Source organism: Phocoena sinus, chromosome 10 (assembly GCF_008692025.1).
Source record: "Phocoena sinus isolate mPhoSin1 chromosome 10, mPhoSin1.pri, whole genome shotgun sequence".
Taxonomy (NCBI): domain Eukaryota; kingdom Metazoa; phylum Chordata; class Mammalia; order Artiodactyla; family Phocoenidae; genus Phocoena; species Phocoena sinus.
Window position 1 is genome coordinate 14964413 of NC_045772.1, and position 27506 is coordinate 14991918.

Here is a 27506-nt window from a genome sequence, read left to right on the forward strand (position 1 = left end):
CAGTTCAATATTTGTCTTTCTCTGACTTACTTAGCATAATGCCCTCAAGGGATATCCATGCTGTCACAAGTGGCAAGATTTCCTTCTTTTTTATGATTCATTGTGTGTGTGTACCACATTTTAAAAATTTTTTTATTTTTTGCTGTTGGGTCTTCAATGCTATGCGCAGGGTTTCTCTAGTTGCAGCAAGTGGGTGCTACTCTTTGTTGTGGTGTGCGGGCTTCTCACTGCGGTGGCTTCTCTTGTTGCAGAGCACAGGCTCTAGGCGTGTGGGCTCTAGCACAGGCTCAGTAGTTGTGGCACACGGGCTTAGTTGCTCCGCTGCATGTGGGATCTTCCCAGACCAGGGATCGAACCCACGTCCCCTGCATCGGCAGGCAGACTCTCAACCACTGCGCCACCAGGGAAACCTGGCAGGTGGATTCTTAACCACTGCACCACCAGGTAAGTCCCCACATTTTCTTTATTCATCCATTGACAGACACTTGGGTTGTTTCCATGTCTTGGCTATTTAAGTAATGCTGCAGTGAACACTGGTGGTTCATGTATCTGTTTTAGTGTTTTCATTTCCTTCAAATGAATACCTAGAAGTAGAATTGCTGGATCATAAGTTAGTGCTATTTTTAATTTTTTGAGGAACGTCCATCCATTTTCCATAGTAGCTGCACCAATTTACACTCCCACTAACAGCGCACAAGGGTTCCCTTCTTTCCAGATCTTTGCCAACATATTATTTCTTGTCTCTTTGATTAATAGCTATTCCAGCAGGTGAGGTGACATCTGATGTAGTTTTGACTTGCATTTACCTGATGATTAGTAATGTTCAGTACCTTTTCATGTACCTGTGGCTTCTGTATGTCTTCTTTGGAAAAATGTCTTTTCATATCCTCTCTCCATATTTAAACTGGGTGATTTTGCTGTTGAGTTATATGAGTTCTTTATACATTTTGGATCTTAACCCCTTAGCAGATATATAATTTGCAAATATTTGCTCCCATTCTGTAGATTGCCTCTTCATTTCTTTTTGTTGGTTTCTTCTGCTGTTTAGGTGCTTTTTAGTTTGATGTAGCCCCACTTGTTTTTTACTTTTGTTCCCTTTGCTTTTTGTCAGATCCAAAAAAATTATTGCTAAGACCAATGTCAAGGAAGTTACTGTGTATGTTTTCTTCTAAGAGTTTTATGGTCTCAGGTCTACTAGTCAAGTCTTTAATCTAATTTTTGTGTATGGTGTGGATAGTGGTTGTTTCCCGACACCATTTATTGAAGAGAGACTGCCCTTTTCCCATTGTATGTTCTTGGTCCTGTGTTGTAAATTAACCATATGCGTGGGTTTATTTCTGGGCTGTTTATTCCATTGATCTGTATCTGTTTTTATGCCAGTATCATACTGTTTTGATTACTATAGCTATGTAATATAGTTTGAAATCAAGAAGCATGTGCTTTTAGCTTTGTTCTTTCTCAAGATTTCTTTGGCTATTCAGGATCTTTTGTGGTTCCCCACAAATTACAGGATTATTTATTTAACTGTATTCATCTCCTCCACAAGCACTGAATATCTTTCCACTTATTTGTCTTCAGTTTCTCTCATCAGTGTCTTAGTTTGCACTGTATAGGTCTTTCACCTCCTCATTAAATTTATTCCTAGGTAGTTTATTCTTTTTGATGCAATTGTAAATGGCATTGCTTTCTTTTTTTTCTGATAGTTGGTTATTGGTGTATAGAAATGCAACAGATTTCTGTGTATTGATTTTGTATCCTGCAACTTTACTGAATTTATTAGTTCTAATTTTTTTAATAGAGTCTTTAGAGTTTTCTGTACATATTATGTCATCCACAAACAGTGACAATTTTACTGCTTTCTGATTTGGATTTTTATTTTTCCTGATTGCCCTGGCTAGGGCTTCCAATACTACGTTGAATAAAAGTGGTGAGTGGCGGCATCCTTGTCTTGTTCCTGATCTTAGATGAAAAGCTTTCAGCTTTTCACCACTGAATATGATGTTAGCTGTGGGCTTGTCATATATATCCTTCATTATGTTGAGGTACATTTCCTCTATACCCACCCTGTTTTTACCATAAATTGATGCTGAATTTGTCAAATGATTTTTTTTGCATCTATTGGATGATCCTGTGAGTTTTACCCTTTTTTTTTTTTTTTTGGTTAATGTGGTGTATCATATTAATTGATTTGCAGATGTTGAACCATTCTTGCATCCTTGGGGTAAATCTGACTCAGTCATGGTGTATGATCCTTTTAATGTATTGTTGAATCCAGTTTGCTAATATTGATATTTTGTGGACTTTCACATCTATATTTATCAGGGATATTGGCCTTTAATTTTCTTTTCTTGGGGCATCCTTGTCTGGTTTTGGTATCAGGGTAATGCTGGCCTTCTAAAATGAGTTTGGAAGTATTCCCTCCACTTATATTTTTTGGAAGTTTGAGGATTGGTATTAACTTTGGTATAATTCACCATTGAAGACATCTGGTCCTGGACTTTACTGGAAGGGTTTTGGTTACTGACTCAACATTCTTACTAGTAATTGGTGTGTTCAGATTTTCTATTTCTTCATGATTCAGTCTTGGTAGTTGTCCAATTTGTTGATGTACAGGGCTCATAGTAGTCTCTTATGATCCTTTGTATTTCTGGGGTATTGAGGTATAACATTTCCCCTTTCAGTTCTGATTTTAAGTCCTCATCTCTTTTTTTTTTCCCTTACTGAGTCAAGCAAAAGGTTTGTCAGTTTTATCTTTTCAAAAAGTAGCTCTTGGTTTCATTGATCTTTTCTATTGTCTTTTTAGCCTCTATTCCATTTATTTCCATGCTGATCTTTTTCCTTCTGTCTACTAACTTTGGGCTTTGTTCTTTTTCTAGCACCTTGAGGTGTAAAGTGAGGTCATTTGTTTGAAATCTTTGTTTCTTGATGGTAGGCATTGCTAAGAACTTTCCTCTTAGAACTACCCTTGCTGCATCCCATAAATTATGGTATGTTGTATTTCCATTGTTCTTTTGATTTCTTTGACACATTAGTTGTTCAATAGGATGTTGTTTAATCCTCACATATTTGTGAAATTTTCCAATTTTCTTCTTGTAACTTATGTCTAATTTCATAACTGTAGTTAGAAAAGATGCTTTATATGATTTTAGTCTTCTTAAATTTATTGAGACTCATATTTGTGGTATAACATACGATCTGTCCTGGAGAATATTCCATGTGTGCTTGAGAAGAATGTGTATTCTCTTGCTTTGGGTGGAATATTCTATATATGTCTGCTGAGTCCATCTGGTCTAATGTGTCATTTAAGGCCGATGTTTCTTTATTTTCTGTCTGAATGAGCTACCCCTTGGGGAAAGTAGGGTACTAAAGTCTCCTACTAGTAATTGTATTGCTACTTCTCCTTTTAGCTCTTTTACCATTTGCTTTATTTATTCACCCAACATAAGGGTACCTGAATATTTATTTACAAATTTATTTACAAATGTTATATCCTCTTGTTGGACTATCATTACGTAATGCCTCTTTTGTTTGGTAACACTGAATACTATGCTATGGACAAAAAAAGGCATATGCCACTTTTAGGAGAGCAGCACTAAGAACATTTCTAAGTCATGAGCACTAATTGGAGAACAGCTGGTCAGGAAAGTGTAGTCCCAGAGGGACCTGCCTGTGCTCATAGTCTACTGTGCAATCTTGGCCTAATTACCACTGTTCCAGGCCTGGGTTTACCCATCTTTTAAGGTTAGAGGATTTTCCTCTTTTAAAATTCTATGAAGTACTACTTGTTTTACAAACCTAGACTACCTGTGACAGATGGCATACTTAAGGAATTATTTTTAAAAAACCTTTTTTATTATCCCTTTCAAGAAATGCAAGTGGAGCCCTATATACCACATGCACAAAGACCAGCCCTGTTTGTGCTGCCACCACAGCTGCAGAGAGGAATGTCTGGCAATTTTGTTTCAGTCTTTTTGATGGCTGCAGCAGGGAACATGTTTAGGCCAGCTTTAAAAAACTGAGTTAGGGTAAATAAAACAGGAAACTGTATGCTCTTCATTAAGACTCCATTGGTGTTGCTGAGCTCCTGCTCCCAAAAGGGCCACTAACAGATGAATTTCTTGTATTGCTGAGAACAAGCCTCTCTCGTCTTCCAAATGCTTCATTTACTGAAACATAAATAAATGGTTAAGAAGCTACCAGATCAGAAAACTAAGAACCTATAATATAAAAAGAGACTAAAATGTAGACATGAGCAATGAGGTTCTCTACCCTGTAGTGGAGATTTTGTTTTGAAAAATATATATTTAGCACTTTATAAATGGGTAAGTAACCAGCTCAAAAGTCCAAGATAATGTTCTGAAGTTTTAACTATGTTTTAAATGGGTCCTTTTTTTAATACTTTCTTTGCCTTGTCCTGGATTTATCAAATCCACCTTGATAACCGATGTCCAAGCCCTTATAACAGTGACTCTATCCTTCCCTTATTGTACTTCTGATTGTTTCCTACCTTCATCTTTCTCTGTATCATGATCAGAATAGAATTTTGTGGATTTAGGACCCCAGTGGAGGGAAGAATCAGTAAGTAGTAGAAGGGAACAGAGTGGCCCCTTCAGGAAAGCTGGATTTTCTAGGAAGTAGTTGAAAAAAGGCAGATTTAGTCACACTGGGAACTGGGAAGAGGAGGGCCATTCTTTGAGACCACACTATATATATCCTTCCAGCTTTCCAATAAAATCTTTCGTTTTTAAAATTCAAATTTTGTCATAAAGATATTTAAAAATTATCTACATTTAAAGTGTGAAGACAAATTTATTTGTGAACATGAACATTTCCAAATTACAATTTGACCATATCTGTTTCCTAAGCAGACTGTACTAGAGGATGAACACTGGATCCACCTTTGTTATCTCCTTAATGTATTCAAGCCACAGATTCTACTACTTTAGCTCTTATAGAACTCATCCAGAAAAAGCAGGAAATTAAGATTCTTACCTGAAGAGATTGTGCTTATATCCCAGACCCGAAGCCCTTCTTTCTGACCTCCAAAAGCATAAATAAAGGGTAAATCAGGGCAACAGGAAGAACAGAAGAGAACTCCCTGAGAAGAGAATACAAAGTCAGTGATTTCAGTCTTTCCAGAAAGCTCTAATCTTGATCCCTACTCCTGTCTACAAGAACCTATGATTGGAATGGTTACTCGAAACCAACTCACCAGAATCTCTTTCAAGGCTCTTGCAAAGGTAGTTCACAGTCAAGTTGGAAGGGCTATCTATCTCTATAATACAAAGCTGGACAAGTTCAGCATGATGGACATTCTGGGAGGACAGGTGTATGCTTTGACCACTCAGGTCTCTCATCTCCACTGTCATTCTAATAGGGATTTCCTAATTAATCTAATCTGCTAAATATTCCCATAATGATGCTGATACCAGATGTCATTATTCAATCATTTAAAATTTTTAACCTTATTACTAGATAACATTTGCATCATAGAAAATACAAAAAAGTATAAAAATCACTCTGAGATGACCAGCTGTTCATGTTTTGGGACAGGGTCTTCTAGATTTAAATAGAAGCATTCAAAGACGTAAGTATTTAAATATATGCATGGAATGATGCTATAAAAACTGCTCTGTAACCTGCCTTTCCACAAATATTTATATATATACATACATATATACAATTTTAAACAGTTGGGTGCAGTGTTCTATGTCTGCAATTTAATTTTTATAATTTAGTGCCTGGCATACAGTATATGCTCAATAAATATTTGATGAATGAATTATTGAATTCCAGTTACTTCTAAAACTCTTGCTACTATGTAGTAACCAGTGTAGTAAGAACTAGTTATACAAAGAAGTAGGTGATAAACTGACCTCAACCACTATGGTGCCCTATAAAGGTTCAAGATTTCTGATTTTAAGGTTAAAAAATTGTGGAACTTACGGTTACCTGGGGGGAAAGGGGGAGAGGGATAGTTAGGGAATTTGGGTTGACATGTACACAGTGCTATATTTAATATGGATAACCAACAAGAACCTACTGTATAGCACAGGGAACTCTGCTCAGTATTATGTAACAACCTAAATGGGAAAAGAATTTGAAAAAGAACAGATACATGTGTATGTATAACTGAATCACTTTACTGTATACCTGAAACTAACATTGTTAATCAACTGTACTCCAATATAAAATAAAAAGTTAAAAAAAAAAAATGTGGCCATTCCACTTGTGTCCTTGAAAACCACCCCCTCATCATCTTTGTTTTCCCCAGCAACTGTTAATCATGTGAGTTGGAAAAGGAACCAGCTAGTCCTTGATTTCTCCCCAAACTGTCCTAAGTTATAAAACTTCCACAAATTTGACTAAGCCCCAAATTAACCTCCCAACAAATCCATATTCTTTAGTGCAATGATTCCTAGAGAAAGACAAACGACAGATCAGAAACAAAAAAACCAAGATGCCCAGGGATATGCTTACCATTTTCATGTCCCTAGAGTGAACTAGGCTTGGCCTATCTCCTAATATGTCCCAGATCTTCACATACTTGTCCGCTGATGCAGTCACAAGACAGCCCTTGATTTGACTACTTAGATCAAGACCTAGACGAAGATAAGTTCAGAGACTCTCACTTTGAAATAAATTTACTTCATCATAGGTTAATAGAGACGAAAGAAACAGTATTCTTGCTCACCAGAAATTTCATCATTGTGTGCATTAAGTGTAAAAATTGGCTTATCTGAACGTGCATCCAAATTATATACAAAGCCGTCATCTGTACTGGCCTGGAAAGGGTAAAAGATGGGCAAGGTAATATTACATGACAATAAAATTTAGCAATGGGTAAATAGTATAAATCATTGTGAAAATCAGCTGTGTACCTGACTTACCTGAAGAGCTTATTACAAATTAACATGGACATAAAGAATTTACTTGTGGGTAGGTTGAGTTGGTTCTTACAAGGACTAGTTTAGCTGACATGTCTGTTAGGCAGTTGGATATGAGTATGAAGCTGTGGTAGTGATACAGACTGCAGAGATATGGAAGCGCAGAGGCAGAAGTTACATCCATGGAGAACAGAGGGGATACACCCCGGGAGCACTGCGTTGAGGACAGAGACCTGGAGAGCACAGCCACTTACGGCGGAGGCTGAGGAGGAGCTCACAGAAGTAAGAATCAAAGAGGGAGGAGGGAATAACAATGTTAAAGAAGCCAAGGAAAGAGGGGTTCTGAAGAAAGGAGTGACAATGCTGTCAATATTCTGGCAAAGAGATTTAATCAGATAAGGACTGAAAGGCAGATTACACAGTTCCACTTTGAAGAAAGGAAGAGAAAATTTTCAAGGAATTAAGAGACCTAGTCAAGGACAGGAGACAGAAACTTGAGCCTATATACAGGCCAAGGGCAATAGCCAGGACAGGAAAAAGGGAGGGGAAAAAAGGACAACTGATGCAGTCTTGAAGGTGGAGCTGCGGATGGGTATAAAAACAGAAAAGGGAGATCCCATCCTTTGAGACTGGAGGGAAAGAGGTAAGCCATTTTGATTACTTTCCATTTCCCTAAATATTTGTGAATTTAGTACTGATAACCATTTGTTAGCAAATAACCTCAGGAAATATGTGTGCCTGCCTGCTGAGAGCCAAAGTACAGTACAACATTCAAATATAACGGGGACTTCACTCCTGGTAACTGTAAGGTGAAATCTGGCTTAAGGGAGCTCAGCTGGGAACTGCATGCAACTCCACACAAAGGAGATTAAATGTTCCCACAAGTGCAGGAAACTTTTTTAAATTGTTCACGTATTTTAAGAAAGTTGTTTTTTAAAGAATTCCTTTCCTCATTTACAAAGCACTACGTATTTGCTTTAGGAAAATTAGGCAATATATGGATGTATCACAATTTCTCTAATCTTCCCTTCTGGATAAAAGCTGGGATTTTATTTTTCCATGGATTGAAATGTCAGTGGCATCTTTGGATCCTACGTGGAAAACTGTTATCCTACAGATATTAAAGGTATTTACAAAATGATCGTAAACTTTCCATCTGGGAGATGGTGGTACATTAAGTGCTATATTAATTAAATAGGCTAGCATTTGCATCACTGGAGCTCCATTTAAGTACTAACAAACATATAAATAAAGGAATTTTTTTTGGACTGCTTTAACCATTAAAAAACATAAAAAGAATATTAGTCATGCTTAGTATTTCAAAGTAATTTTAAAATGATCAACTAATTACAACTAATAAAACGTGACACTTTGGAATGATTGGAAATTCGCAAAATCATTTACATGTTTACTGTCTTTTTGTGGCAAATCCACTGTTCTCTTATTAAAAATATCTTTTTGTTTTTAAAGAAAACCCAAACCCAAATACTTCACACTGTTAATACAGAAAAAGCTTTTCAGAGATTCTCTCTACAATGGAAGTAAAGAAAAAAAGTCATTAATAACCTGATAAATGAACAGTGATACGCACACTCTTACCAAAAAATGACAAGGTGAAAAGTGATTCCAAGTCACTCTCTCGATCTGCCCACTGAATCGCCACATTCGATGGCTTTCCTCTGGACTTCGGCAGTCATACAAAGCCACCGACCTGGACGTGTTCAGACAAAGTAGGGTTTTGGTCTTAAGAGTTCAATTTTCCTGTATGTTTTAGTTTATTTTTAATGAAACGGTAATAAAACAACACCATGAAATCAAGATCCAATTATTTAAAGCCTATTTTAAGTAGAAAAATCAACTCATCTAAAAGTAGAAGAGTTGATTTTTACTAATTGGTGGACTCTGGTCCTGTCACTTGAAGACACTGGTAGCTCTGGATGTCACAGTGGCCTTGACCTCCCCCAGACTGAATCCTCTACTTCCAAGATGAATCCTCTCTATTTCCAAAAGAATGGGACAATTTCTAACTTCCCCTTCCCCAGTAGTGCTCAGAGCCAGATAACTCACATCTCAGCCACATTTACTCTTTACAAGCAGGCTGCTGTGTTGGGGGAACTGATAAATAAGACTTTTGCAATTTTTGCATGAATCCCAACTAAAAAATGTAAATATACGACTCTTCAAAAGGGTAAGGAATCAAAATAAAGACTGCAAGTTGGTTTCTGTTTCTACTAGCTACCTCTCCTACCTTCAGACCCAATCTGTAAAAAGCACACATATGACTGGAAACCCCCCTGTGGTTGACCATAGTGGTCCCAATTCTTCACCTCGCCCTACATCCATGCCCTCTGTCAGTGATTTGACAGTTCCTCCCCTAAAGGCAGAGTTCATTTCCCACTCCATGTGATGTCTATTTTGGCCAAGAGTAAGACAGACGTGTATTAGGTCTGAGCCCAGGTCTTAAGAGGCCTTGGTGTCTCTGCTTGTACTCCTGACCAACACGTGTGGGCCAGCCCGCTGGTCCCAGGAAGATGTGAAACACAAGGAGGAGAGCCAGGTCTCCGGGCCCAGCCTGAACAAGCCAAGATTAGCAGAGCTACCAGTTGAATCTAGCCTCGATTAGCTCAACCCTGCAGGTGATAAGAAATAAATGTTCACTGCTTTAAGTCACTGAATTTTGGGATGGCTTATTTCACAGCAATGTCTAACTCATACACCCTCTAAAAAAATCAAAGTAGTTGCTAGTTAGGAACTACATTATAACAGAACCATATTCCCTTGCAGATTGAAAGGATCAAGTTGAAAGGACAAATAAGTACTCCTACAAATTTAAACACACAGAAGCCTCAGTAATAAATTCTACCTGAGCATCAAGTGACACTTTCTGAATTAGTTCAAGAGGATAAAAACGACAGCAATAATTTCTGAAATGCTTTCTTACTTATCATATGATCCAGAAATCAGAGTCTGTGCTTCAAATGGATGAAACTGGAGAGTCTGGACCTAAAAAGAAGAAACATAAATGAATAGATCAATGTTTGTTTTGGTTTGGTAAAACTGCCTTATACTTGTTGAAATTCAATTTGGCAGTGTTTCTACAGGTTTTTCCCTTTGAAATGTAGTACTATTTAAAGAAACGTAAATGTACTGCATAATCAAAAGGACAAAACATACTTCCGAATAAAGGCTGACACTTAAAGAGACACAATGCAGCACTACCCAAATTGTGCTTGGCAGTGTACCTATGTCCCTCATACTAAACTATAATCAAAAGAAAAAACGGGAGCTGTCAAACCTACTGGACAACTCCACACGTTCCGGAAGTTTCACAATGTACATCAGCACATTAGATCCCTGGGTTCTGTAGTAACATCTGTTAAATTCTTTAACCCCATTTGGTGACTGATACCCCTTCATCCCTTTTTAGGAGCCTCTGTAAAAATGCTGCAAAGCACTAATGTTCCTAGTCACTTCACCTTTCTGCACCCATTTTTGCATCTCTCAGGTGGTTAATTATAACTATCACAAAGGGCTCTGTGAAGGATCCAGTGAGATAGCATGTCAAAGCACTTTGTAATTCACAAAAAGCCATATATAAATGTTTGGGATTATTTGTAGTCAATATATGTCTCAGATTTTTTAGAATCCCTTTTATCCATTAAATCACCATACCTTGTCTGTATGTACGGCAAGGCTGGCTGCTGGTTTCCCCAAGGACATATCCCACAGAATAACAGTGTTATCAGCTGATGCACTGGCCAGCACATTTCTGAGAAAGGGAGGAAACAAATCAGGTAACCTTTTAAAAATCAAGAGGATTACATGTAAGAATTCCATTTACAATACCATCAAAAAGAATAAAATACTTAGGAATAAATTTAACAAAAGAAAAGATTTTTAATATACTGAAAAGATTGTTGAAGGAAATTAAAGAGTATCTAAATTAATGGAAGGTCATTTCATGCTCACGGACTGGAAGGCTTAACATTAAGACAGAAATATTGGCAACTACAGACTGATTTATAGATTCAACCACAATCCCAGCTGACCCTTTTGCAGAAAACTGAATGATGGTTTTAAAAATTGATATGGAAATGCAAGGAACCCAGACTAGTCAAAATAATCTTGAAAAAAGGAGAGCAAGTTGAAAAGTTCAGTTCCTGATTTCAAAACTGACTGAAAAACAACAGTAATCGTAACAATGTGGTACTGGCATAGGACAGACATACAGAAGAGTCCAGAATTAAACCCTCAAATTTATGTTCTATGTTCACTGGTTTTTGACAAGGGTGCCAAGAGTATTTATTCTTTGTTCAATGGGGAAAAAACCAGTATCTTCAACAAATGACTCAGGGTCAACTGGATATTCTACAGCAAAAAAATGAAGATAGAGCCCCACCTCACACTATACACAAAAAGGGATTCAAAATAGATCACAGGTCTACTAAACATAACAGCTAAAACTCTAAAGCACTCAAAAAAACCCCAAAATACCCCAGGTATAAATCTTCATGACAATGGGTTAGGCAATGGTCTTAGATATGACACCAAAAGCAAAAACAAAAGAAATATACTGGATATCACCAGCAAGAAAACTTTTGTGTTGCAAGTAAGACTACCAAGAAAGAGAAAAAACAACCCACAGGAGAAAATGTTTGTAAATCATATATGTGATAAAGTGCTTGTATCTAGAATACATAAAGAACTCTCAACCAAAAAATAAAAAGACAAACCCAAACAGAAGATGGGCAAAGGATCTGAACAGACATTTCTCCAAAGAAGATATACAAATGGCCAATGAGCATGTGAAAAGATGCTCAACACCATTAGTCATTAGGGAAATGAAAATCAAAAAAATGGGTTACCACTTCATACAGGATCTCTATAATGAAAAAGATAGACAAGGGCTAGCAAGATGTAGAGAAACTGGAACCCCCCTACATTGCTGGTGGGAATGTAAATGGTGGAGACACTACCACATGACCTAGCAATTAAACTCTTAGGTATGTATCCAAGAAAATGAAAACATATGTCCATGCAAAAACTTGTTCATGGATGTTCACAGCAGCATTATTCATAATAGGCCAAAACAAACTAAATGTCCATTAACTGGTGAGTGGATACACAAAATGTGGTATATCCATACCAGAGAGTATTATTCAGCAATAGAAAATGAGGTACTGATATACGCTGCAACATGGATGGGCCTTGAAAACATTATGCTAAGTAACAGAAGCCAGATACATATGGCCATGTATTATATGATTCCATTTCTAGGGAATGTCCAGAATAGGCAAATCCACAGAGACAGGAAGCATATGAGTAGCTACCAGGGGCTGGAGGGACAGGAGAACGAGGAGTGACTGCTAATGGGTATGGCATGGCTTTTGGACTGATGAAAATGTTATGGAATTAGACAGTGGTGACGGCTGCATAACCTTGTGAATATACTGAAGACTACTAAATTATATACTTTAAAAGAGTGGATTTTATGACGTGTACTTGCTAGGTCATATATTATGAATTACATCTCAACTGTTTTTTTTTTCTTCCTTAAAAAAGAGCATTAAATGCTATTAACAGAAAAAACCCAATATGTCTACCTCTTAGGGATCAAGCGCTAATAATGTAGTTCTACAGTGGAACACAGGCTTTAGGGCCCAGAAAACCTGAAATGGAGTCTTGGTGCTGCCACTTGCCTGCCAACGAGAATGAAACAACCAACCTCAAAGAGCTGCTATGCAAGAACCTGGCTGAGTAACTGGGACATAGCAGGCCCTCGATAAATGTTAGCTGCCTCCTAAAACTACAGCTACTCCTGAAATTGAAAGCTCATTCTTCAACATCGAACTTTAACATGGCTCAAAACAAAATTAGGCCATTAGTGACAGTAATGTTTTTGTTCAGAAAACCAATATACTGTTGAAATAAAATGCTGATGGACTCATTTTCAGATATTATTTCCTCAATAAATTACTTCCATTATACAAACTACTTTCAGTTTTGTAACTCATATTTCAGTGATATATGCAAGGTCTCTTAGGAGGATCATGTATATTCAGGTCATGCTAGCTTTTTTCTACCATTAAGTCCCACATACAGGTCACAATGTTTTAAGTCCTTAGCATTTTATAAATTAAATATTAATTTAAATTCCCAGTAACTAGTTTATTTATATTCTATGTCTCCCAACAGCAGAAAGTTAAAATTCCACAGTACATTTTTCATCCTAGGCATTCCAAAAATATCTGAGATTCCTCCCACATTAAAGTTCTTATTGTATGAGGCGAAAAAAACACAAACAAAACTTCTGAACACCACAACCGCAAGAAGAGCACTCCAACAAGAGTATGAATTAGCAGAGAACATGCATTTTTTTTTCCCTGGGAGGATTTTACTAGAAACTAAGGGCCCCAGCAGTAACAAGGTCAACATGTTATTCCTCACCATAATCCTGAACTCTGTGCACCAGAGTATGGGACATGTTTTAAAGCATACTGCACCTTTTCAGTAAAGAAAGGGGAAAGGAGAACGAAGATCTAAAATAAGATTGAGAAAGGAGAGTGAAGGAGCAAAGAAATCTGTGGCACTGAAATCAGAGAGATGCGAGTGCAGATGGGGACGGAAGGGAGTACAGGTGCTGATAAGGGTCTAAATGGAAGAAGGGAATTGTGGCTGGGGAAAGGAATTGATGAGTCAGTTGGAATACTGACGAGAGGTTGTTCCATTAGAAAGAACTCTCAGTTGCTCAAAGTAACAGTTGCTATATAAGAATTTATATATAAAATTGGGTTTCTAAAAGCATGGTACACTCATTATTATATCTCTTATTTATCTCTCCATTCGTCAGGATCAGGGCCAATTCAAGCAAAACCCAAACAACTGCCTGTAGCCCGGCAGCAAGAGGTTCATCTGGGGAAGCTTTGAAAATAAGAACAAAAACACCAACAGATTCTTGGGCCCCTGCTCCAGAACAACTGACTCAATCTGGGGGGATTAGAGACTGGGAACTTGTACCTTAAAGGGTTACCCAAAAGTTTCTGATTTGCAGCTATGTTTGGGAAATACTAACCTAAACAACTTTCTCAGGTCCATTTCCCCAAATAGTCGTAACTCTGAAGAGGTCTGAACACAAACAAGATAGGATATCCTTCAGTTAAGCCAGCACTCTGGGATCTTCCTTAGAATGCTCATAATTATAAAGTGTCCAGTGTAATAGAAATGCTTTAAAAAAAAAAGTGCCCTGGGTAATCCAGTTTGTTCTTACTCCCCTTAAGTAAGCTGTACTCAACCTAATGCTTACCTCCCTTGCCTTAGCAGCCCCTCAAACCAACTACACTATTAGGAAAATGGCCCCTTTGCAGTAATTGTTGTTTAAGGATAAGTATGAAAAATATGTGGATGACATGCAAAAGAATTAAGGTGAACCCTTACCTTACACAGTATAGAAAAATTAACTCAAAATAGATCAAAGACTTAAGAGCTAAAACTATAAAACTTTTAGGGGAAAATCTTCATGACAATGGATTTGGCAATGATTTCTTGGCTATAATACTAAAAGCACAGGCAACAGAAGTAAAAACGAACTGTACTACATCAAAATGAAAAACTTCTGTGCATCAAAGGACACTTCAGTAGAGTTAAAGGCAACCAATCGAATGGGGGAAAATATTGGCAAATTATAAATCTCATAAGAGATTAACATTCAGAATATATAAAGAACTCACACAACTCAACAACAAAAAACCAAACAACCAATTGAAAAATGGACAAAAAGACTTGGATAGACATTTCTCCAAAGAATATATAAAAATGGCCAATAAGTACTTGAAAAGATGATCAACAGCACTAATCATTAAGGAAATGCAAATCAAAACTGCAATGAGGGCTTCCCTGGTGGCGCAGTGGTTAAGAATCCGCCTGCCAATGCAGGGGACACGGATTCAAGCCCTAGTCCGGGAAGATCCCACATGCCGCGGAGCAACTAAGCCCGTGCGCCACAACTCCTGAGCCTGCGCTCTAGAGCCCACGAGCCACAACTACTGAGCCCACGCGCCACATCTACTGAAGCCCGCACACTCTAGAGCCCATGCTCCGCAACAAGAGAAGCCACCGCAGTGAGAAGCCTGCGCACCACAACGAAGAGTAGCCCCTGCTCGCGGCAACTAGAGAAAGCCCACGCACAGCAACGAAGACCCAACACAGCCAAAACTAATAAATAAATAAAAATAAAAAATAAATAAATTTACATAAAAAAACTGCAATGAGATACTGCATCACACCTGTTTGGATGGCTATTATGAAAACAACAACAAAAACAGAAGGTATCAAGTGATGGAGAGGATGTGGAAAAACTGGAACCCTTGTGCACTGCTGGAGGGGAGGTAAATGGTGCAATTGCTGTAGAAAACAGTATGGTGGTTCCTCAAAAAGGTAAACATAGAACTACCATTAGATCCAGCAATTCCATTTTTGGCTATATATTCAAAAGAACTGAAAGCAGGGACTCTAACAGATACACATAAACCCACGTTATTTATATCTGTGTCAATAACAGCAGCATTATTCAAAAAAGCCAAGAGGTGGAAGCAACCCAGGTGTCCATCAACAGATGGATAAACAAAATACGGCATATACGTACAATGGAATATTATTCAACCTTAAAAAGGAAGGAAATACTGCCACATGCTACAACTTTTGCTAAGTCAAGTAAGCCAGTCACAAGAGGACAAATACTGTATGATTCCACTTATAACGGAGACGCAAGAGGGAGGAGATATGGGGATGTATGTATATGTATAGCTGATTCACTTTGTTATAAAGCAGAAACTAACACACCATTGTAAAGCAATTATACTCCAATAAAGATGTTAAAAAAAAAAAAGAGGTACCTGGAGGAGTCAACTCATAGAGACAGAAAGTAGAACGGTAGTTACTAGGGCCTGGGGGGAGCAGGAAATGGGGAGTTACTGTTTTATGGGCATATAGTTTCAGTTCTGGAAGATGAAAAGGTTCTGGAGTTGAATGGTGGTAATCGTTTTGCACAACAATGTGCAAAAATATCCAATGAACTGTATACCTAAACGTGGTTAAAATGGTAATGTTACATATATTTTACCAGTTAAAAATATATATAGGGGCTTCCCTGGTGGCGCAGTGGTTGAGAGTCCGCCTGCCGATGCAGGGGATGAGGGTTCGCGCCCCGGTGTGGGAAGATCCCACATGCCGTGGAGCGGCTGGGCCCGTGAGCCATGGCTGCTGAGCCTGCGCACCCGGAGCCTGTGCTCCGCAACGGGAGAGGCCACAACAGTGAGAGGCCCGCGTACCGCAAAAAAAAAAAAAAAAAAAAAAAAATATATATATATATATATATAAAGAACACGTGGATGAGATGTGAAAACTAAATGAAGTGAGAAAAACGTCTTCCCTAAAGAAACAATTCTACTGCACCACTGGCACTGCAGTACATACTGCTTTTTCCCAGTGGTGTTGGAGAGGAGGGCACTTGGTCCCCAAATATGTAATGAGCATCTACTAAGTGAAGAGCTGGCAGGTGATGCTGGGGGGTGCGAGGATACAGACAGCAGAGCTCCTGCCTTCCAGCAGCTTGTACTGCAGGAAAAGAAAATAAAACATGGACACAAAGATGTGAAACTCATAATGTAGAGAGATAAGTGTAGACAGGAGGTAAAATCACGCTGGTTACCGTCTTTAACAGTCCTGCAAATGGTATTTTTTACCTGATCAGCTTATTCCAAGAAAGGTCAAGGACAGCATCGGTATGCCCATCTGCTGAGGAATTCTGTAATAATTGTTTAATTACTTTTGGTATTAAAGTACACCCCCAAATAAAATTGGTATATTAATTTGAAAGATTCTTTAAACCTTATTTTGATTTTAAGTAAACTTGCCCAAATATCTAGGGAAAGAAACACCTCTTCCTCCTCTTACTTGAGAGACGTGATAAATGTTCTTTACAGGGAAGAAACTATAGTAGTTCTTAACCTAGGTGCTATAATTCTACAAGTCAATCCTCACCCCACCCATCTCTCCCTCACCAAAAACCTGACAGTTTTCAAAGCTACAGGAATACATGGATATTTAGAATTCAACGTACTCAAGGCTAAATAGAAATATTTTAAAAGTTCAAAAATAGCATTTTAGTGTGAATAGCTACTCTCTATGAAGGAAGATCATAACCTTAAGAGTAACTTGTTTTGTGTAAGGATGGATAACGTGCCAGTGGAGGTTTTATATAATCAGAAGTCAATTTTTCTTTGGATGGGCTTTTCAAAACTAGAAACTAGAGTAACTTCATAATTACCTGTCCTATTTCACCAAAAGTGTCTAATTGAAAAAGTGCATGTTCCCATCCCCCATCCCCAGCCCCACAAACCTGTTTGTCATCAGAGTTTAAATATCTATTAGCTTGTTTACCTTCTTTCCTTTCTTTTTCTTCTTTTTTGATAGCTTACTTCCAAGTGTAAAGACTGGCTCCAAAGAGTCCACTATATCAAGGTCCCACACTTCAATAACGGGGGTCATGTTTCCCACAGCAATGTAATTTCCTACAGGAGGAGATGATATACTTACGATTTAAAATACAACTCCTAACGAAACACATTACACTTCAGATTAACTGAGTCATGGCTTAGAGCAGCTTCTCTCATACTTTCGTATGTGTGTACACCACCTGAATGTTGTTAAAATGCAGATTCAGTTTCAGGTCTTGGGTGGGGCCCCAAAACTGCATTTCTAACTGGCTCCTAGGTGATGGCAATGTTGTACTGCCGTCCTCAGACCACAATTTGAATAACAAGGGCCTCCCGGTCCCAGGGTCCTCACTTACGTAATGAGAAAACCCTTCCTACTTTCATAGACTGTTGTGAGGATGAGGATTTGATTAGATCATGAATGTGAACAAGCTTTGCAAACAAGATGTAAGGTATGAGTATTAACAGTTTTTATCCTTGTTAAGAAGTATGCAGGGGCAACTAGTACTGTGCAGCTATGGCCAAAGGGACTAACACGAGAGTCCAATTCTTTCTTCATTTTGGTTTACCTTGATGTTTTCTGAAAAGGGTCATGCACTAAACTCTAGCTGGTAACATCAGACACACCATGCCAGTTTATAGGTTTGGGTTTTTAGGAGACCTTCACACAGTTCTGCAGACCCAAAGCTTCCAGGCCCTGTCCTTCTGCCTATAGTGGAGCAGCAACCTCCTTAGCCTGTCCAAAGTCTGGAGACACACAGACCCAAAACAATTAAGTGATTGTGTTTAGAGAACTATATAACTTCATAAAATAACATTAACTTCATAAAACATCAATAATTATGAAAACATTCATACAAAATAGGTTAACTTATGTGGCTAGGAAAAACACATAGGAGTAGAACCATTGAGCAATCTCAAGTTTTCTAATTACCAGTTGAATCATCCGGGCTAGGATCAAAATTCAGCCATTCCACACTCAAAGGGTATGCAGACAACAGGATATCATGGTGGACATAAAAAGAATCTTCTTCTTGATTATAAACTGAGAAGATTGGGAAAAGAGACTTCACTACATCAGAATAAGAAATCATATCCCACTCAAAAGAAAAGATTCTCCCTTTTAAACCTATGGGAGACACTTGCTTAAAGTGAGACATATTTTATGACATTAAAGACATTCCAAAGTATTTATTGCTAGGCAAAAATTTTTCATGTCAAATATATTCCCAGCATCTGGTGTTCCCCAAAGGGGAACAGGAACACTGAGAGAGAATTGACATCTGCCTGAATACTCCATCTGCATGTTCCCTGGCTAAAATGGTCCTACCTTCTGGTTCACCAATTACAGAAAACAAACGAGGTCTCCATAAGAAGTACTTCATTATTATTTTATCTTTTAAAGGTCTATCTGGTCATAAGTAAAGAAGAACAAATCAGCACTGGAGAGAAATAACTCATTTTAGAAGTCTAAATGCCTGTCAAAAATTGCTTCTTTAATATTTATTGTTAAAATCAATAAGAAGCCTTTTAAAAATTATATAATGAAACACTGATAAAAATAGAGCCCAAGTAGTCAGAATTTTCCCCCAATATGTTTTTTACTAGAAAGAAGCAATGTTAAGATAAGCTAAGGATTTTTTAAAAATTCTTCAGACCACTGCATCTGGGACAGATCTTGGGATCAGCAGATTCCAAGTAATGCTCTATCACATCACGTTATGATAAGAATGTGTTCAAAATGATTGGGTTGTGGCCCTGCAAGAACCTCAACTATGGTCAATGTACTCAGCTTACATTTTAAATAAAAATGATGATGATGCCTTAAAATAATCTTCTTTTAACCATGTCAGATTATTATTCAGATTTGATTTAGAGTGCAATTTTGAAATTATTCTTGAACAGAGATACACTAGGTAATCTGGAGATTCACACCAAATCCAAGTAAAATATATCATTAATGACCTAACCTAGAACAACGTAGGAATACAACTGCTTTGCTTCAACTTCTCAGCTCCTGTCTAAGGCCCACGAGATTCAAAGGAATGACTACAGTAAATTCTCAAATAAGAATGCATAAAAATCAACGATGACAAACCGTAATAGTTGCAATTTTTTGAAATTAGAATTGGTCTTTTAAAAATTCCATCATCATGGTTTACATTTGAAATATGTAAATGGTTCAAAGATAATTAGGAGAATAACTTCACATTGACGTATTTGCTATTTAAAGCCTTTTTGACTATAAATAGATCACAATGGGCCATGGAATAAAAATGGCCTGATAGGCTTCCTGAGGGCAGTCTTGAAGAAATCCAAGCTAAAAAATGGAGTAAAACATTAAACCCAAGGGTTTGAATTTTCAAACTGTGTAACTGTGTTTCCTATAAGAAAATGCATTAGCCTATTAATCTCTTTAAAGCTTCAAAATTTTAAGACAGATGAACAGAAGAGTGTTGGGGAAGGAGAGTATCTGGGCACGAATGGACCTGTCCGAGGACGTGTGCACACAGGAAGGGGCAAAAAAAAGAAAAAGGGAAAATATGGAGGCAGAATATTCCAGATATCTTAAAGGTCTATTTTAAGAAAATAGTCATTAATGTTTGTTGAATTAATAAATATCAACATTAAGAAATATCTGATTTAAGAATTCCAATAAAAAAGAAAAATTCAAATCATTGCCTACTTCAGATTCAAAGTACAGCTGACCCTTGAACAATGCAGAAGTTAGGGATGCTGACCCTCTGCACAGTAGAAAATCCCTGTATAACTTATAGTCCACCCTCTGTATCCCAACCAAACTCGCATCATGTAGTACAGTAGTATTTACTATTAACAAAAGTCTGCATATAAGTGGATCTATGCAGTTCAACCCCGTGTTGTTCAAGGTTCAACTGTATTCACCTCTGGCTTTAGTGCAAACATTCTCTGCACCGAGAAAGGTGACCAAAATGTTTTGGTCTCTGAAGAAAAATGTGGGCCTCTATGCTGACGTTTTATGAAAAGAATAAAATGTTTTGCAAAAGGGGTTCTATTTGAAATGACTCTGAAAAAAAGCAGGATAAATTATATTGAGTGTAATCTTTGCCACATAAAGAAAAAGCAGCCAGAAAGCAAACTGGAGTAAAGAGCCAGGGTAAAAAGTTACCCCACGCTAATGAGATTATAATTTTTTCTTGCATTTTAAAATAGTTTTACTTCCAGGTTTTCTCCATTGAGGGGAAAAAGTTAAAAACTGGCAAAAATATTTAAACAAAAGATTTTAAAAACCCAGTTAGAACCTTTCAGGTGACCTATTTCCGTAAGTCAAGTACCAAACTAACACATTGGACTACACATGCCCAGGCACAATAACCAGGAAGTCTGATTTAACTAGGTAACCAACTTAAAGGAAATACAGAAGGATCTGGTGCTTAGAAATCCATAATAGTTACTATGATGGTTATTTTAGTATCACTTAAGTAGAAAACTTTTTAGTAAGGGATGTATCCCACTTACCATGTACCTCTAGATTGCACTGGTCCTGTTCAGCTCTGCCACAAACTATGAGATTGTCATTGGGCTTAATCAAGAAATCTTCACGTTCGTACTGCTCCTAAGTGGAGAGAGAAAAAGTCACTGACTAGAATCAGATATTTGGGAAGGTTTTTCAAACACTTAAGGAGCATAATTAGAAAAGCCATATAGATATTTACCGTATCTTTCAGAGTAACATAAGGATCTTGATCATTACTCCCATAGACTGTAAGACCCAAAAGAGATTCACCAAGAGTTTCAGTATCTGTAAGAATTCATAAAACAAAATGAATAAAACAGTCATTTTGACAAAAGCATTTTTCCTAAGGCATCCCATCTTTAGACTTAGATCCAACCGTCTATTTCATAACTAACACTGGATCATCCACAATTGGCAAAGGAAATAGTGGATAATAATAAATAGGAGTTTAAAAGCCATTTATATTTGGCCCTGGAATGCACATCTGATAGTCTTGGAATACACAATCTTCCATTAAAAGAATCAAATCAAACCAAGAAACTCCCTTTTAGAAAATGTTAGAACTCTACTCAGATCCTCTAGTTTGCTCTTTGTAATCATTATTCAAAAGTGCTACACAGAGGTGGCCTCGCAGACCTGGAAATAAATAGGTCCCTAAAACACTGGTATCAACACAATGAATTAAGGGTTGCTTGGTCAAATAAAATTGAAAAATAATGAGTCTCATAAAGTTAAATAGGTTTCTTTATTGCATGATGTCTCATAACCACTGATATGCTAACTTGCCTAATGAGTCTGAAAGAGAGGATACTACATGCCCTTTTCACCAAACTTATGGCATTCTTTTACGGCATGTCTGCAAAGATGACATAGAGTAGACCCCGAATAACATGAAACTCAGAAGAAGGAAGATGCTCTTAATTTTCAGGAGAAGCTACTTTAAGGAGGCAGGGCTAATATATCTTAAACATCTGACAGGCAACAGAGAGGGGAATTTCTACTGGATGAGAAAGACAGAGTGAATACTCTGCAGGGTATAGAGAGTTTCAGGGAGTAGTGTCTGAATGGCTTTTCTCCAGGCTGGTTAGCTCTTCTTTCTCTGTATTCCCATGGCCTCTGTCCTAGTAGGATGGAAGCCAACCCAGAGGGGCCCATAACCCAGAGTCCAATGGAAAAAACTATCCCCTGCATCTAGTGAAGTACACTGAAAAGCATGAAGGCTTTAGAGCCAGAGAATGTTCAAACCTCAGCTCCATTAATCACCAGCTGCATGATACTGGCAAAGTTATTTCATCTCTGTAAGCCTGTTTTCTCTTCTGTAAAATGGAGGTAATAATTCCTCTCTCATTGCAGGTAAAGAAAAATGAATTACAGATTATCATAACCACTACTTGCAATAAAACATACCATACTAACATTTTTTTGTTTTTTAAATCTTTTTTTTTTTTTTTTTGCGGTACGCAGGCCTCTCACTGCTGTGGCCTCTCCCGTCACGGAGCACAGGCTCCAGACGCACAGGCTCAGCGGCCATGGCTCACGGGCCCAGCCGCTCCGCAGCATGTGGGATCCTCCCGGACCGGGGCACGAACCCGCGTCCCCTGCATCAGCAGGTGGACTCTCAACCACTGCGCCACCAGGGAAGCCCCCTGTTTTTTAGATCTTAGAGGGCTGAACTGATTTTTTTAAATCAGTTTAGGAAACATGCTGTCTTCCTTGAGCCCGATTATTTGACTGACATAAAGGACAACAGATTCTCAGAGTAAAGCTTTGGTGGAACACTAGAAGCATGATCTAACGCACTGAGTTTGTGATTAAAAACCAGTAGAAGTGGGTGAATTCTAACCTGGGTCGCCTTCCTCATCATATTTATCTAAGGCATACTCGGCCAGCTCATCATCATCCAGCGTCCTGTCATCCTCTGGGTCGCCATCCTCCAGGGGCTCCTGGGGTCGGGCCTGGGTACGGGCACTCTGCATGCCATCTTCTGAAGGATTGCCTGTCTCCTCTTCATCACTGCCACCTTCTTCTCTATGCCAATGAAAAAATAAAAAGTAAAAAGATCACCCAAAAGGCACCGTTCAATAACAAGACCGCCTTGTCGTCATCGTTTAAGATTTACATTTCATCTGGACTTTACTACAGGCGTCAACATCCCAAAACTTACTGTAATTTTTCCTTTGCTTCAGCAATGAGACGTTTCACTTCTTCTTTACTAAGCTCTACCTATAAAAGACCAAACATTTCATTATGATATATTTAAGGAAATCATTTTAAGCCTTTGAATTTAAAAGAAGTTTACAAACTAACATAAAACATAGCTTCAAAAGACATGAAAAGTCAAATGGAGTTTTCACAGGTCCTTACAAATTAAGATCCTTCTCACCTAAAACTGTTAAAAAAAAAATCATGTTCGGTCTACCTCTCCAGTCTTTTTCAAAAAAGACAGACTTGTATAAACTGGCTTCTATGAAACCCCATCTCATTTTCTTCCACTTACCCCAACTCCTTGGCCACTTCTCCCCATTTTTCCTGTGGATACTCCTAAACAAACCACCCTTGCCTTGGTCCTCTGCTCTTTCCCCTGGTATCCCTGCCAAGTATTCACTCATTACGCTGTCACTTCCTTGCAAAGCTCATTCATTCTCAAGACTAAAACCACCATCTCTGAACAGATTACTCCAAACTTTCCCTTCTCTAGCCCTGTATACTGTAGTTCCATTTTTCCAATTGCCTGTAAGACTCTCCACTTGGACATCCTGTTCAAAACTGAAGTCATTCTCTTTACTTACAAACTGGCATTCACTCACCTAATCAATGCTTCAGTACCTTTTAAAGACGCCCGCATCACTGCTAAACTGTAAGCTCCTTGTCACTGTGTTTTCTGCCCATGGTAGGGATACCTGATGATAGATGATGAATCAAACAATCATGCAGTTTGTGCTAAAAGGCCTTTAATAATGTGGAAATCCTCTTGGGTGATGACATTTTACTGTTAGCTCCAGAAACTAAAGGTTCTTAAGTTTAATCAAAAGATACTTAGTTTTCTAATTTCTCTTATTGATTTGAGTTATCCTTTCTGGGACTTTGTAGAATAAATTCAATCTCTTCTTCCTATAAAGTCTTCAAGCAATGGTTCCAAATTTGTCTGCACATTAGAATCACATGGGGGACTCTTTTAACAGTTTCAGGCTCTACTCGAGGCTAATTAAATCACAACACTTGGGAGCTGGTATTTTTTAAGCTCCACAAGTGGTTCCAATGTGTAGACATGTTTGGAAATCACTGTCTTCAAGTATTTGAAAGGCTGTATGTTCTTTTTAAACAACAACTCTTACCTCCTTCAATAATTTTTAATATGAGATGGTTTCCTGTCCCTATTCTACATATACCACACTGAATGCCTACTGTGAGCCAAACACTGAAGAAACTGGTGAAAAAAACAGTCTGTGCCCTGGTGAAACTGGCTCAGTAACATTGAAACAAACACTCTCCCGTCCCTATTTGTTTCATAGCATTTATTCCCACTGACAGAGTATCATATATGCACGTATCAACTCCACGAAGGCAGGGACTTTTCCTGTTTTGTTCATGCCTATCCCAGGACACTGAACAATGCCTAGTACAGAGAAAGCGCTTCGTAAGTATCTGTTGAATAACTTAAGTAATCTTCTCTGCTACAGACTCAGTCTCTCACTCCTGTAGGCTTTCCCTTCATGACGTGTCGCGTTTACCTCGCATCCCCACTGCCACATCAACATCTCACTTGGACTACTGCGAGCAATTCCTAATTCACGTGAGCAATTCCCACGACACCGTGGTCTCCATACCAGCTTTTCTACACCACAACTTTCATCCAGTTTATTCCTCTAAACGCCGAGCGGAGGAGTGGAAAGTGGAGTTTCCCATACGTGCCCCCTCTTCCCCTTATGCCTGGAAACGCACTGGGGTGGTGGGAGACGACGTGGTGTCGTCAGGAAGGCTCTGGGGGAGCTCCCCTTCCAAGCAACACCCCGCCCCCTTCCAGCCCGTGAGGTCCACGTGTTTGCAAACTGGGGGTGGGGCTGGGCTTGGGGGAAGGGACCGTGAGGAGGCGGGGCCCCCGATACCAGGCCCAGGAGTCCTAGACCCTCGGAGCCGCAGCCCTAATCACGACAAACAGGCCACAGCGGGCCTCACCCCGTCAGTCCCACCAGCCACGCCAGGGCCGCGCGTTCCGGGTCCAGGTCCCCAGGTGGGGCTGACTCAGGGTGCTGCAAAGAGGCCGCTACCCCTACCTCGGAGCGACCAGGCCTCACCTTGTCTGGCGTCTCTCTGGCCACGCCGCAGCGGACCCAGGCCACGCACGTCACCTGGCGGCTGCGGTTCATCGTCCTCAGCGCAGCGACGCCTCAAGCTAAAGACTTGGCCCCAACGGGTCTCGAAGCCACGCCGCGCTGGGGTCCACACGCTCCCCAACGGGCTCCAGAAGGCGCCTCGGCAGAGCAGAGGCGCGGGGCTCTGGTCCCTGGTCCCTGCGGCGTCGGCGCCCGCTTCTGACGTCAATCGAAGGCGCCTAAACGGAAAAGGGGTGGAGCAAGGGCTGGAAGCTGAAGCAGCTGGGCGAGGAATCCACGTGGGCTGGACTGTGCTGTGTGGGATGATGTGAATGGGCTCTACAGGACACCTGTGACGGTGTGTGCAGGCTTCGTGGAAGCAATGACTAAATAAGTGAAAATGGAACTGTAGGGATCAGAGGCAAATTTCCACCGACCTTTATTTTGCCTCCATAGCCTAAAAGCTGACAAATGGTAGAGGTTTTTGGTTTATTTTTAAAGCTTTCTCCAAAATGAATTTATCTTTTTTTCTTTTCCTGCCGAGACGCGCGGTTTGCGGGATCTTAGTTCCCCAACCGGGGATCGAACCCGCTCTGGCAGTGAAAGCGCTGAGTCCTAACCCTAGGACCACCAGGGAATTCCCCCGAAATGAATTTATCATTTCAAGGAGATACTTCCGCCCTTTATATTTCATTACATTCTTGGATGTTACTTATATACTAAGTATACAGTAGTGGTTGTAGCTAGCAGTAGCAAACACAAAGTGCTTGATAGCGTTTTAAGTGCCTTCTATTAACTTGGTTACTTCTTAACCCTGTGTGGGAGGTCTTGCTCCCATTTTACATATGGGGAAACATTATCTTTCCCAAGGTCACACAGCTAGTAAGTAGCTAGGATATGAACCCAGGCAGTGTGACTCTACATGCTGGCTATAATCTGTCAGGCTTCTCAGCTAAGGTCAGAGTCACCTACTAGAAAATGTCAGTGGCTGGAGACTTTAGAATGGAAAGTCTTAGCACTGCATAAAGGTCTAGGTTTTGATCTTTTTCTTGGCTGTGTGACCCTGTCCAGGTCATTTGCCCTCTCTGAGCTTCCATCTCTCTCTCCTACCTCTGAGACAGGCAAGCAAAAACAGGAGGGTGGCTGCTATGGAGAGAGAGTGGTGGCAAAGGTGAACCCGCAGCATGTGGTTTGCCCCAGATGCATTGTCAAAGTGGGCTGCCCACCTGTGGGGTCAATTTGTGGGCACTTTCGCAACACATTTTTCTTACATACAATATTTTGCTTGGTTCTTGTAACAATGCTGGTGAAACATGATCGCGCATTACCTCCATTTTAAAGGTGAGGAAGTTCAGTGATGAAAAGCCTTACTACTGTGAGATCACACACAGTTAGGGACCGACAGAACTACAACTAGACACCGGCAACTCTGTACACTCAGACGGATGCCTTTGGCACTTGTGCGGCCTGAGAAGGGATCCTCTCAGGTGTGAATTGCTAATCCTTAGGGTTGGTGGACTGTGTTCAGCTCTTCCAGGGCTCTGTTCATCTAAACTGATTCCTCTGTAGCTTCTTTGCTTTCAGCCCATTTTGAAAGGTGGTATGACAGGTTCTATTTTTCAGAAGTGGCTGCAACAATATCTTTCCTTCAGACGTGTTCTTCCACAATGTGATCTTTATGCTCTCCCATCAAAACATGGAGTGTAATTCTATCCACCCCCCAACCTCGAGTTTGGATAGGCTTATGACTGTTTTGACCAATATAGAATATGACAGACATTCCAAGGTTAGGTCATAAATGGGATGCAGGTTTTGCCTTTTTTTTCCCCCCGACACACTCATGTTTGGTACTCTGAGCTGCCATATAAAAAGTTTGACTACCCTGAGGCCACTATATTGTGAGGAAGCCAAACCACGTGGAGAGGCCACATGTGGGTGCCCCAGTAGACAGTCCTAGTTTTTGAGTCAACCCAGACACGTTACTGAAAGAGCCTTCAGATGATCCCAGCACCCAGACACTAAATCCCTCACCCCCATCCTTTGAGTTTTTCCACCTGAGGCCCAGACACCGTGGAGCAGAGATGAATCCTCCCCACTGTGCCCTGTCCCCAATTTTGACACCCCCAAATCTGTAAGCATAGTTAAATGGTTGTTTCAAACCATTGAGTATTTTTTATCCTTCCATAATTCTTTATTGTGGTAAAATATACATAGTATAATCTAATAATTAGATTTACCATTTTAATCATTTTTAAGTGTATAAATCAGTGGCATTAAATACCAAACCACTAAGTTTTGAGGTCACTTTGTTTTATTT

The 27506-nt window shown here is 39.3% G+C and overlaps 1 protein-coding gene across 1 annotated transcript; it reads right to left on the reverse strand.

The window, feature by feature from the left end:
- Positions 1–3830: 3830 nt before the first annotated feature.
- PWP1 (PWP1 homolog, endonuclein) lies at positions 3831–25435 on the reverse strand. The gene is made up of 15 exons (XM_032646425.1): positions 25172–25435; positions 23041–23099; positions 22720–22904; positions 21076–21161; positions 20879–20975; positions 18315–18425; positions 17325–17455; positions 16628–16689; positions 10560–10656; positions 9829–9890; positions 8487–8598; positions 6695–6785; positions 6481–6602; positions 4993–5098; positions 3831–4166 (listed from the first exon to the last, which is right to left on the reverse strand). Exons 1-15 carry the CDS (start codon positions 25241–25243, stop codon positions 4057–4059), a joined length of 1503 nt encoding a protein of 500 aa, XP_032502316.1. The 5' UTR covers positions 25244–25435; the 3' UTR covers positions 3831–4056.
- Between the last annotated feature and the right edge of the window lie 2071 nt (positions 25436–27506).

What these genes read in the sequence shown, in the direction of transcription:
- PWP1 (XM_032646425.1), bottom strand. Translation starts at nt 25,243, where the DNA reads ATGAACCGCAGCCGCCAGGTGACGTGCGTGGCCTGGGTCCGCTGCGGC. An exon ending in ATGTTACTCTGAAAGATACG is followed by an intron (nt 20,976 to 21,075) that starts GTAAATATCTAT and finishes CTCTCCACTTAG; the next exon opens with GAGCAGTACGAACGTGAAGA. An exon ending in ATTTCTGGATCATATGATAA is followed by an intron (nt 8,599 to 9,828) that starts GTAAGAAAGCAT and finishes GAACACGTCCAG; the next exon opens with GTCGGTGGCTTTGTATGACT.